The 13970-nt window shown below is 28.9% G+C and overlaps 1 protein-coding gene across 1 annotated transcript in view; it reads right to left on the reverse strand.

The window, feature by feature from the left end:
* LOC142346113 (neuronal acetylcholine receptor subunit beta-4-like) overlaps positions 1–13970 on the reverse strand; it is an 83794-nt gene that overhangs the window by 1106 nt on the left and 68718 nt on the right. Inside the window, exon 5 of the mRNA XM_075398617.1 lies at positions 2330–2719. Coding sequence (XP_075254732.1) covers positions 2330–2719 — 390 coding nt within the window. The remainder of the gene's footprint in view (positions 1–2329; positions 2720–13970) is intronic.

Below are 13970 nucleotides of genomic sequence, written 5' to 3' on the forward strand. Positions count from 1 at the left end.
ACCAAATCCTTACAGTGTGAATTTATTGGGTATTAGAATTTGAAAAGTCCCTTTGTCCCTCATTCGCCCCATTATTCCTTCCTTTTTGTCACTTTGGGGGAATTTTGAAACAAGTCTTACAAAAGAGGTGCTTTTTTTACGTTGTCTTAAAATTTTCCATGCAATGTAATAAAGGGCTTTATTTTATTTCAAATACAAATTTTTTTTGTTTTCAGGGTACTAAATAACTGGCGCTTAATGGGTCGATAGAAGTAATAGTCCAGTGAAGCAAAACATTATGCAGCATCTAATGTCATGTAAGATCCTGATAATTCAAGCCAAGCTTAAAATAACTTAGCAAGATCTTAAGAAAACGTTTCCTGTAACATCTTGCGGAGATTTTATCAATGTCTTATCCGAATAACTCAAGAGAATTTCTTCGCACACCTTGCTAAGATCTTGACAAACCTTGGCTCATGAAAAACAGTCCGGAGAGAAACAGGAGGAGGGAAAACCACAACGAAAATACTGCAAAAAGCTCCTGAAGTTAGTTAGTTGCCAGAATTGAGACACTATCCGACAACCTATAAGATATTTCAAATTCATTGCTTGTCTAATTTTGTTGTTTTTGAAGAACTGAATAAGTACGGTTTTAACAGTGCTATATCTGTGCTCTTATTATGTTTTTTCAGCAACCACAGCCAGTCCCATGCCTGCGCTGAACAATTAAGAAAAAAACTACATATTATACTACAATGTCTCATAATCAAATTGTTGAAATACTAAACAAATTTTCCCGACATTTGTTGTATAATTTTATTAATTCTTGGTTATTTTTGTTTTTCGAAGCCCAAATTTTGTCAGTTTTGATATGATCCCCAAAGTTCGTTCTTGTTTATCTTATCAAGATCTTACTTCTATAATTTCGGTAAATAGAGCTTACAAATTCGTACACAACTTAATGTTTTCACGACAAAAATCATAGCAACATCTTGTTGAGCTTCAATGTGTTCTTATCAAGATGTTTCATGCGTCAATCAACTGTGAGCTAAAAATGATTCACAAAAGGCGTCAATCCTTCTTTATTCTGCATTACTTTGCTATGACTGTATTCCGACCGTAATTGGTGATTGACAATATAATTGAATTTTACTCCTGACCTCAAAGTTTGGCTGACTTTTGTCAAATTGTTTATGGTAAATTGCAATTTAACTAACCAATTAATACTTAGAGAGATCAAAAAATTTGAAAAAAAAGCAACGGGGAAAAATATGCCTTAAGTGTTAACTAGATTTGCCATTTTGGCATTGAAATTTTTTTAGGAAGATTTTACTGAGGTACATCAAAAACATACGTGTGAAACAATATTGTTTATATGCTCCACTATTTGTTTATGTGCCTTAGGGTTCACTAAGTTTTCGTTTAAATAATTTATGCTGAAAATTGTCGCTTTGTTTCAATCAAATGGTGATATTTTCACCTGAATTGCGAATAGTACGCGATGTAATTTTCAGTTCAAAAATTGATCAAAGCCGTAATAATTTTTTTTGCATCGCATACAAATTCTAAGCAAAGAATGGCAACAAGCTTTTAAAGCGCTGTTAAATTGTGATCTGAAAACCCATTGCTCAAGCAAACATTTAAAATGTGATATCTAGTATGCTGCTATTATTTCAAATTATTATAATATACATTCTAAAGTATAGTGAAAAAACGTCTGGAGGTCTACTATATAAAATCAGATATACGTCCAATTGTTGATACGATCCTCGTTTTTTTAAAAAACAAACATAATTGTCGGGTTAAATAGGTTCAACCCAGTACTTGAAAACTTTTTGAGCACTTTAATTTCGCATTTCATAAAGTGCATCTTCATTGCGAAAATTAGATTAATCGAGCTGAACTTTGATTCAATACGCATTATTTCGTAGGGGACAAGTATCAGGTTTTTTTTTGTTTTCAATTGCTACAGACAAATAGATACCTTTTGGAATAAAGTATTTAAGGTTGATTTTTGTTTGAATGCAAAGCGTATACAAACTGCTTGCAATGTTAATAACGATCCATATTTTTTTCAAACATAGATTTTGCAGAAGGATTTATGTTGTGTTATGTACTTATTCAGTTTGTTAATGAGTTAGCCAGCCTAGTTTTTTCTGAGAAACATATTTTACGGTTCAGAGAAATTCAGAGAACAACGACTCAGAAGGGGTTGTGGGGGGGGGGGGGGTTCCGTGGGTTTTATTTTCGGCAATAAGAACAACAATGGTTTTGATAAAAAAAAGATTAAACAAACTTTTGGATTATTCAGAAAGTAAATCGATGAAATTCAGATATAAATTTTTCTAACTCATTGAAGCCACGAAACAGACCAGGCTCATGTGAACAGTAACCGCCAACACAAAGTAAGCCAGAATTGGTAGATTTCTTGAGCTCGTTGGGAAAATACCACTCAGGGTTCCAAAGGAAACAATTTGGGCTAGTAAAATAGTCACAGCAAATGACACTTTTTCACCCGAGTCGGGCGGAAGTAAAAATGTCAGACCCGAAAGGAGGTACAAAATAATTGTGGGAGAAATTAGGAAAATTGAGTAGAATAAATGTCGACGTTTCAGATTCAGATGAACTGTTGATTTTATCGAGTTGCTGTTGTTTACGTTGTTTGTTTCCACAGGTGTGATTACATCCCATTCGTCGTTTTCAGTATAGTCCGCAAGCCGAAGTTGATCGTTAGCAAACCCTGAAATAAAACCGACCAGATGTTTCTCTGACCTTCTCAACTTGAAGTTTTGTCCAAAAACACAGTAAAAATAAATATTCTCGATCGCTACTTTAGGGGAAAAAACGCTCAAATAAGTGACCTGTTTTGACCGGTAAGATGGTTTTTAACCTTTTTTGTACACAGGAAATGAAAATTTTTGACCGGTTTTTCCCCAGGAAAAGGTCGCTTTGATTGTTTTTCCTATGTTTCAAAATGGGTTCAAATCACCAATTTTATTATACAATTTTTCATTGAATGTAAATAGTTATTTCTAATAATTTTTAACATCACTTTGTGATGGAGGACGATTCTGAATTAAGACAAATAAGGGATATATTCACGCAAAGATATATTAAGAATTGTGAAAAAAGTTTTTTTTAGTAGTAATATGCGAGCAGAGCTGGGGGGGGGGGGGTAAAAGGAAGTACCTATGTATTAACATTAGGTATAGTCCATTTTACCTCAATTTCCAAGGATGTACCTCACAGCATGACACCCAAGCTGTTCACACGAGGGGGATTAGCAAGATAATCCCTTAATATAAAATTAGTAAGGTCATTTACCCATTCTCATATTGTACTTTACTGATGTTAATTTCCAAGGACGTACCTCACAGCGTAATACCCAAGCTGTTAACACGAAGGGGATTAGCTAGATAATCCCTCAATAACAAAAAAGTGAGGTCACCTACCCATTCACGTGTTACACTTTACTAATGTCAAATCCCAAATACATACCTCACAGCATGATACCCACGCTGTTCACACGAAGGGGATTAGCAAGATAATCCCTCAATAACAAAATAGTGAGGTCATTTACACATTCACATTTTACACTTTACTAATGTCAAACTTCAGAGATGTACCTCACAGCATGATAGCCAAGCTGTTCACGCGGAGGGGATTAGCAAGATAATCCCTCAATAGCAAAAAAGTGAGGTCATTTACACATTCACATTTTACACTTTACTAATGTCAAACTTCAGAGATGTACCTCACAGCATGATAGCCAAGCTGTTCACGCGGAGGGGATTAGCAAGATAATCCTTCAATAGCAAAAAAGTGAGGTCATTTACCCATTCACATATTACCCTTTAATAATATCAAACTTCAGAGATGTACCTCACAGCATGATAGCCAAGCTGTTCACACGAAGGGGATTAGCAAGATAGTGACTTCATAACAATCTAATGTCATCAACCCCCTACAAAATTACATTTTAAAAATGTAAATTTTCAAAGAGGTACCTCACAGTATGATACCCAAGCTGTTCACACGAAGGGGATTGGCTAGATAATGCCTCAATAACAAAATAGTGAGGTCAATTACCCATTCACGTGTTACACTTTACGGATGTCAAATCCCAAAGACGTACCTCACAGCATGATACCCACGCTATTCACACGAAGGGGATTAGCAAGATAATCCCTTAATATTAAATTATTAAGGTTATTTAGCGTTTCCCATTTACACTTTACTAATGTCAAATTCCAGAGATGTACCTCACAGCATGATAACCAAGCTGTTCACACGAAGGGGATTAGCTAGATAATCCCTCAATAACAAAATAGTGCGGTCATTTACCCAATCACGTGTTACACTTTACTAATGTCAAATCCCATATACGTACCTCACAGCATGATACCCACGCTGTTCACACGAAGGGGATTAGCAAGATAATCTCTTAAAATTAAATTATTAAGGTTATTTAGCGTTTCCCATTTGCTTTTTACTAATGTTAAATTCCAGAGATGTACCTCACAGCATGATACCCAAGCTGTACACGCGGAGGGGATTAGCAAGATAATCCCTCAATAGCAAAATAGTGAGGTCATTTACCCATTCACATATTACACTTTAATAATGTCAAACTTCAGAGATGTACCTCACAGCATGATAGCCAAGCTGTTCACACAAAGGGGATTAGCAAGATAGTGACTTCACAACAAATTAATAAGGTCATCAACCCCCTACAAATTTACATTTTAAAAATGTAAATTTCCAAAGAGATACCCCACAGTATGATACCCAAGCTGTTCACACGAACGGGATTTGCAAAATATTGCCTTAACAACAAATTAATAAGGTCATCGACCCCCTACCAAATTACAATTTAATAAAGTGAATTTCCAAAGACGTACCTCACAGCATGACACACAAGCTGTTCACACGATGGGGATTAGCAAGACCTTGACAACAAATCAGTAGGGTCATTTAACCCCTACCATATTAAACTTTAATAATGTCAATTTCCCAAGACCTGCCTCACAGCATGATACCCACGCTGTTCGCACGAATGGACTTTGCAATATAATCTCCTAGTAACAAAATAGTAAGGTCATTTAGTTATTCCCATATTACACTTTACTAATGTCAAATTCCAAAGATGTACCTCACTGCATGATACGCAAGCTGTTCACAGGAAGGGGATTAACGAAATAATGCCTTATCATCAAATCAGTAACGTCATTGACCCCCTACCAAATTACACTTTAATAATGTAAATTTTCAAAGATATACCTCACAGCATGATACCCAAGCTGTTCATGCGAAAGGAATCAGCAAGATAGTACTTTAATAATCATTTAGGATGACTCATCGACAGTTACGTACGGCTTACGTTAATTTTAAAGACATACTTCACAGCTTGATACCCCAGCTGTTCACACGAAGGGGATTAGCAAGATAGCGCCATAACACCAAATTTGTTAGAATGAGTCATATGTTCACAAGCAGGAACTAGGGGGATTAGTAGGGAATTAAAGAAACAGCGGCTATCCAACTGTTGGGACATAAGCTAATTACTCGATATTATTTCTCTTTTTTGAAAACAGTTTATCCCGCGTAGATAAAAGAGTACCCACTTATTGCCAAAAAGTACCCAGTTATTTTCAAAAAATACCCATTTCTTGGTATGACTACCCAATTTTTGGCAAAAACTACTTAATTCTTGCCAAAAAATACCCAATTCTTAGCAAAATGTACCCAATTCTGGCCAAATATACGCAATTTCTACCAAAAAAACGCGTTTACTGTCAAAAAACACCCAAATTTTTACCAAAAAATACCCAATTATTGCCAAAATCACCTAATTATTGCAAAAAAATCCCAATTTTGCTAAAAAAAAAACACCCAATTCGTGCCAAAAATTTCCTAATTTTTGCCAAAAAATACCAAATTTTATCCAAAAAATTACAATTCTTAACCAAAAAATACCCAATTTCTGGCAAAAAATGCACAATTATTGCCAAAATACCCAATTCTTGGTAAAAAATTTTCAATACTTGCTCCAAAAGACGAAATTTTTACCAAAAATACCCAATTATTGCCAAAAATTACGCAATTATTGTCAAAATACCCACTTCTAGTCAAAAAAAGATCCAATACTTGCTGAAAGTTACCCAATTTTTGACAAAAATACCCAAATCTTGGCAAAAATAACCCACTTCTTGCAAAAAAAACAACAATTCGTGCAAAAAATACCCATTTTTGACCAAAAATTACCAAACACTGCCAGAAATTACCCAATACTACTAACAAACACCCACTTTTTACGAAAAAAATTCTACATCTTCGCCAAAAAAACCTAATTCCAAATTCTGATGCAAAAAAAAACAACAATTCGTGCCAAAAATACCCATTTCTGACCAAAAATTACCAAACACTGCCAGAAATTACCCGATACTACTTACAAACACTCACTTTTTACCAAAAAAATTCTACATGTTTGCCAAAAAAACCTAATTCCAAAAACCTAATGCAAAAAAAACAACAATTTGTGCCAAAAATACCCGTTTCTGACCAAAAATTACCAAACACTGCGGGAAATTACCCGATACTACTTACAAACACCCACTTTTTACCAAAAAAATTCTACATGTATACCAAAAAAACCTAATTCCTACCAAAAAAGACCAATTCTGTTAAAAGCTGTCCAATTCCTGCCACTTATATTTACCACAAAGTTGCTAAATCTTGTCAAAAAATACTCAAATTCTAACCAATTTCGTATGATTGTCGAAAAATACCCAAATTGTAAGCAAAATAACAAAATTTTATCTAACATTTATCTAAAATGATTAAAAAATTAGGCAATCTTGCAAATCATCTGTGTTTATTTAAATTCTATTTAACAATTCAATTATTTAGTGATCTTAAGAACATCAATTTTTGACGTCTTCATTGTGAAAGTGAATCTTCTCAGGTGATCGGTACTGGTTTTATGAGCACAAATTCATCTCGAAATTCTCATTATCGTCAAAAATTAGTCATAAAATGTATCAATTAAATAACAGTACCATAAAAATTACGTCCTACTATCTTTGCAATTACGGACATTTAGGCGATCTCATCCTTGTAAGGATGCCACTGAACTCTTTGGAACGAAGTTTAGTTCAACTACGTTGTATAGTTGCCACAATTACGGATACCTAGATATTCTATTGAGTCATTGAACTTGTATGAACAAAGTATAATCCATACTACTTACGATATGATAATTCACACTTTATCAACGCATGCACAGCTCACGTGATTGAGGTCTTACTCATAGTATCTTAATAATTACGTCACTCTTGCGTCATAATAATGTTTTTTTTTTATCATACTGTGCAAACAAAAGTCCAAATCATTGTGTTTCCTTTCCTTCTGCAGCATTTCACTATAGCTAGTTTTTTTTCTGTTTTGAGACAATTTCAATCTCCTTTTGAGGCGAACCAAAGTTGTCAACTATAAACGTTTCAGTGAAGATTCTTCATCTCCAGGACCTCTTCCTTTTTCCCATTCCACGTAAGTCGTTTCTGTTAAAAAAAATATGAAAACAGACTCAAAAAAACGCTCAAATGGCTAATATAGTCATCGTTCTCATTCGCAAATAGTATATGAATTCTTCATCGAGAAAGATGTTGCTTTTATGATTACAGGGGGTAATTTTATTTTTACTTCAGTTCGTTTAGGATTTCAATCATCTTCAACCAGAAAAAGGCTGGAATAATGAATATCAAGTGGGTGAAATTCAACGAAAATGTCAAAGTCCACTTCTTCTTCGCAGACGCCAATGATGATGTACCAATTATGAAAGAGAGAAAAACGTGCTTCGGATGGGTAGCTGATCCTCCATTCTCAATCCCGACTCAGCTTCTGGTCTTCATTGTTGCTCTCGAGATCAACTCTTCACAATACAATCAGACAACTGTAAACTTCTACAAAAACTACATCGAAAATACAACTTAACAAGTCTCAGACAACATGGAACTAAGCAGATCAGTCTGTGAACATTTCTGTGATTATGAGTTGTCTTATAGAGCAATGTATGAAAATCAACTGGGATTTTTTGAGGAGGAGAGGGAACTTAAATTCCTCTGGTGTTTGTCTGATGAGGATTGTGACGAGTGGGAAAGTGGGTCATTGACAGAGAGTATTATCGCAAATATTGAAGAAGACAATGCACTTGACCCCAAGTCTAGCAACAAAAAAAATTGACGAGACATTCCACTTTTTGAGTTTTTCTACAGAAACTGACCAAGGTACAATGACAGAGGTACAGGGAGCGTCAGTTGTTAAAAAATACTTCACTGATTGCTGCCAGATCCAATCTTGGTACAATCTAGCTCGCTGGTATTCCTCACTGTATTCTCCCTCACCTGTTAATGGAAAACTCATCATTAACATCAGTAGACTTTACTAAAAATGGAAATGAATTAAACATTAAACCATTTTCTGCAAATCTTTCATTGGCTTATCAAAATGTTATATAGGATCTCATTGGCTACTGAAGTTTTTTGTTCTCAATTTTTTTCTTGTTTATGCTTAAGTTTCATTGGCTCCATATTTCGAGGTTTTTTTAAGATATTTCAACCATTTGTTTCTTTCCCCTTACATTATTCAGTTACCCTTATTCATCCAGATTTTCTTATTTGTTTCTTCCAGATACCATCTTTTGCTCAGTTCATTAAAAGTGACTACCAGAAATAGTAATTCCAATTACAGTATATCTAATTCAAAATTCTAGACTGCTAATCATTTTTTTAATAAACTAACCTGGAAAAAAGAATGTCACTTTGAATGTCACTTTAACCTAGAAAAAAGAATGTGTTTGATATTGAGTGCTTGGAGGGGCAAATTGTTAAGGAATTGGGTGTTTTTCAAGGACGGAGTTTTATTGGGATACAGTTTCCTCCCACCCAAAGACTACAGACCTACTTTTCAAGCAAAGTGGAACATTAAAAATTTACATGGAATTAATTGGAACAATGGAAAACTCGAATATACTGAGTTGTCATCAATCATTCACCAACATTGTTCACCTACAACTGAATACTTTGCAAAGGGGTTGGAGAAGTGCGATCTTCTCTTAAAATACTTGTGTAAAGATGTGGAGAATCTAGATGATCTTGGTTGTCCTAAAGTTTCCAAACTTCTCAACAACTTGGATACTGACTGGGATTGTAGCAACTATCCGTATCGACACCAAATAACCTTTCACTGTGCAGAAAAGAAAGCTTATGATTACGGAATTTGGACTCTTGATTTTTTCGTTAACGTATTATATTTGTGATTTCTAATTGTATTTGTGATCGTTTTGTAATTAATTATTTTTATTTTACTTCTTTTTTAATCAGAGAAAGGTCGCATTGGAAGATCATTTGCTGAGTGCAGATTATATGTTTAGATAAGAATGCCAGAAATGCGCGTTTTCAAAATAATAAAGGATACCTCTTTTTAAATTAGGAAACAAAAAAGGAAATTTAAAATGACACAGTAAAATGATTTTTTAAAAATTATAATAAACAAAAAAATTATTTGTTTTGAAAAAAAAGTTGTTTTTCTAAAAGAATTTTTCAAAAAGGCCGTCTTTTACATAAGGAATTTATCAAAAATTGTAAAGTTTGATGTTTTTCTTTTTTTTCATTTGTCAGTTTTGAAAATTTTTTGAGTAAAATTTTTTTAATATTTTGTTTGAAAAACAAAACGTAAACAAATTTTTTTTGAAAACGTGTTTTAATATAAAACTCTTTTTAATTAACAATGTCGTTTTTTACATAAAGTATTTAAAAAAAATGTTCAGTTTAATGTTTTTTCTTTTTATTTTTTTCCAATTTTTCAGTTTTTGAAGTTTTTTCAAGTGAAGCTTTCAATTTAATTGTTTTTTTATTAAAAAATGTTGCACTAAAATAATTTTTTTTTCAAAAATGTCGTTTTTTACATAAGGTTTCTCACGAAAAATGTAAATTTAAATGTTTGTTAATTTTCTATTTTTACGTTTTACAGTTCTTGAAGTTTTTTCCATGTGTAACTTTCAAATTAATTGTTTTTTGTTAAAAAATGTTGTTGTACTAAAACATATTTTTTCAAAAATGTCGTTTTTTACATAAGGTTTTCGAAGAAAAATGTAAATTTTAATGTTTATTATCTTTTTCTTTTTTTACATTTTTCAGTTTTTGAAGGTTTTTTATGTGAAACTTTCAATTTATTTGTTTTTTATTAAAAAAAGTTGTTGTACTGAAACATATTTTTTTCAAAAATGTTGTTTTTTACATGAGGTTTTTGAATAAAAGTGTAAATTTTAATGTTTATTAATTTTCTATTTTTACTTTGTTCAGTTTTACATTTTTTTCATAAAAAATTTTTAATTTAATTGCTTTTTTTATTAAAAAATGTTATCTTACTAAAATAATTTTTTTCAAAAATGTCCTTTTTTACATAAGGATCTTAACAAGAAATAGTTTTGTTGTTTTTCATTTTTCTGTTTTTCCATTTTTTAGTATTTTAAGTTTTTTTTTCATGTAAAATTTTAATTTAATTGTTTTTTTCATTAAACATTGTTGTTTTACTAAGATTTTTTTTTCAAAATTGCCGTTTTCTACATAAAGTTTTTAACCAACAATGTACATTTTTGTTGCTTTTTATTTTTTCTATTTTTTCATTTTTCAGTTTTGGAAGTTTTCTTCATGTATAATTATCAATTTAATTGTTTTTTTTATTAAAAAGTGTTATTCAACTAAAATAATTTTTTTTTTCAAAACTGTTCTTTTTTACATAAGCTTTTTGACCAAAAATGTAATTTTTGTTGTTTTTTATTTTTATAATTTTACATTTTTCAGTTTTTGAAGATTTTTATGTAAAGTTTTTAATTTAATTAATTTTTTCAATAAAAAAAGTTGTTTTACTAAAATAATTTTTTTTTTCAAAAATGCCGTTTTTACATAAGGTTTTAACCAAAAATGTATATTTTGTTGTTTTTTATTTTTCTATTTTTCAACTTTTCAATTTTTGAAGTTTTTTCATTTATAATGAAAAACTTCAAAAGTTGAAAAATTGAAAAATAGAAAAATAAAAAAAACAAAATATACATTTTTGGTTAAAACCTTATGTAAAAACGGCATTTTTGAAAAAAAAAATTATTTTTAGTAACCAACTTCTTTTAATGAAAAAATAATTAAATTGAAAACTTTTTTATAAAAATCTTCAAAAACTAAAAATGTAAAAATAGAAAAATAAAAAACAACAAAAATTACATTTTTGGTTAAAAAGCTTATGTAAAAAACGACATTTTTGATCAAAAAAAATATTTTAGTTGAACAACATTTTTAATAAAAAAAAACAATTAAATTGAAAATTTTACATGAAGAAGACTTCCAAAACTGAAAAATGAAAAACTAGAAAAAATAAAAAGCAACAAAATGTACATTTTTGGTTAAGAACCTTATGTAAAAAACGGCAATTTTGAAAAAAATTATTTTAGTAAAACAACATTTTTTATTGAAAAAAACAATTAAATTAAAAGTTTTACATGAAAACAACTTAAAAACTGAAAAATGTAAAAACAGAAAAATGAAAAACAACAAAACTTACATTTTTTGTTAAAAACCTTATGTAAAAAACGACATTTTTGAAAAAAAATTAATTTAGTAAGATAACATTTTTTTTAAAAAAAGCAATTAAATTGAAAATTTTAAATGAAAAAAACTTAAAACTGAAAAACGTAAAAATAGAAAATTAACAAACATTAAAATTTACATTTTTCTTCAAAAACCTTATGTAAAAAACGACATTTTTGAAAAAAAATGTTTTAGTACAACAACATTTTTCAATAAAAAACAAATAAATTGAAAGTTTCACATGAAAAAAACTTCAAAAACTGAAAAATGTAAAAAACAGAAAAACAACAAACATTTAATTTTACATTTTTTGTGAAAAACCTTATGTAAAAAACGACACTTTTGAAAAAAAATACTTTAGTACAACATTTTTCAATTAAAAAACTATTAAATTGAAAGTTTCACATGAAAAAATTTCAAAAACTGAAAAATTGGAAAATTAGAAAAAGAAAGAACATTAAAATTTACATTTTTTGTTTAAAACCTTATGTATAAAACGGCATTTTTGATTAAAAAGAGTTTTTTTTATTAAAACACGTTTTCAAAAAAAAAATTTATTTCACACGTTTTTTTTCAAACAAAATAATTAAATAAATTTTACTCAAAAAATTTAAAAAACTGACAAATGAAAAAACAGAAAAATGAAAAACAACAAAACTTATATTTTTTGTTAAAAACCTTATGTAAAAAAACATTTTTTTTTGAAAAAAAATATTTTAGTAAGATAACATTTTTTAATAAAAAAATAATTAAATTGAAAATTTTATTTGAAAAAACTTAAAACTGAAAAATGTAAAAATAGAAAATTAACAAACATTAAAATTTACATTTTTCTTCAAAAACCTTATGTAAAAAACGACATTTTTGAAAAAAATATGTTTCAGTACAACAACTTTTTTTAATAAAAAACAAATAAATTGAAATTTTCACATGAAAAAAACTCCAAAAACTGAGAAACTTAAAAAATAGAAAAAATCATTAAATTTTACATTTTTCGTTAAAAATATTTTGTAAAAAACGACATTTTTGAAGAACAATCATTTTAGTAAAACAACATTTTTCAATGAAAAAACAATAAATTGAAAGTTTTACATGAAAAAAACTTCAAAAACTGAAAAAGGTAAAAATAGAAAAATAACAAACATTCAAATTTACTTTTTTCTTGAAAAACCTTATGTAAAAAACGACATTTCTAAAAAAAATTATTTTAGTACACCATTTTTAAAAAAAACAATTAAATTGAAACTTTCACATGAAAAACTTTTTCATAGTGTTTTTAACAAAAAATGTAAATTTTAATGTTTTTTCTTTTTCTTTTTTTACTTTTCGCAGTTTTTGAAGTTTTTGTCATGTGAAACTTTCAATTTATTTGTATTTTATTAAAAAATGTTGTTGTACTAAAACATATTTTTTTCAAAAATGTCGTTTTTTACATAAAGTTTTTGAAGAAAATTGTAAATTTTAATGTTTGTTATTTTTCTATTTTTTCATTTTTCAGTTTTGAGTTTTTTTCATATTAAATTTTCAATTTAATTGTTCTTTTTTTTAAAAAATATTATCTTACTAAAAATTTTTTTTCAAAAATGTCGTTTTCTTACATAAAGTTTTTCACGAAAAATGTAAATTTAAATGTTTGTTAATTTTCTATTTTTACGTTTTTCAGTTCTTGAAGTTTTTTCCATGTGTAACTTTCAATTTAATTGTTTTTTGTTAAAAAATGTTGTTGCACTAAAACATATTTTTTCAAAAATGTCGTTTTTTACATAAGGTTTTTGAAGAAAAATGTAAATTTTAATGTTTATTTTCTTTTTCTTTTTTTACATTTTTCAGTTTTTGAAGTTTTTTCATGTGAAATTTTCAATTTATTTGTTTTTTATTAAAAAATGTTGTTGTACTAAAACATATGTTTTTCAAAAATATCGTTTTTTACATAAAGTTTTTGAAGAAAAATGTAAAATTTAATGTTTATTTTCTTTTTCTTTTTTTACATTTTTCAGTTTTTGAAGGTTTTTTATGTGAAACTTTCAATTTATTTGTTTTTTATTAAAAAAATTTGTTGTACTGAAACATAATTTTTTCAAAAATGTTGTTTTTTACATGAGCTTTTTGAATAAAAATGAAAATTTTAATGTTTGTTAATTTTCTATTTTTACTTTGTTCACTTTTACATTTTTTTCATAAAAAATTTTTAATTTAATTGCTTTTTTTATAAAAAAATGTTATCTTACTAAAATAATTTTTTTCAAAAATGTCCTTTTTTACATAAGGATCTTAACAAAAAATAGTTTTGTTGTTTTTTATTTTTCTGTTTTTCCATTTTTTAGTATTTTAAGTTTTTTTTTTCATGCAAAA

The sequence above is a fragment of the Convolutriloba macropyga genome, chromosome 9 (assembly GCF_964194025.1).
Source record: "Convolutriloba macropyga chromosome 9, txConMacr16.3, whole genome shotgun sequence".
Lineage (NCBI taxonomy): Eukaryota > Metazoa > Xenacoelomorpha > Acoela > Convolutidae > Convolutriloba > Convolutriloba macropyga.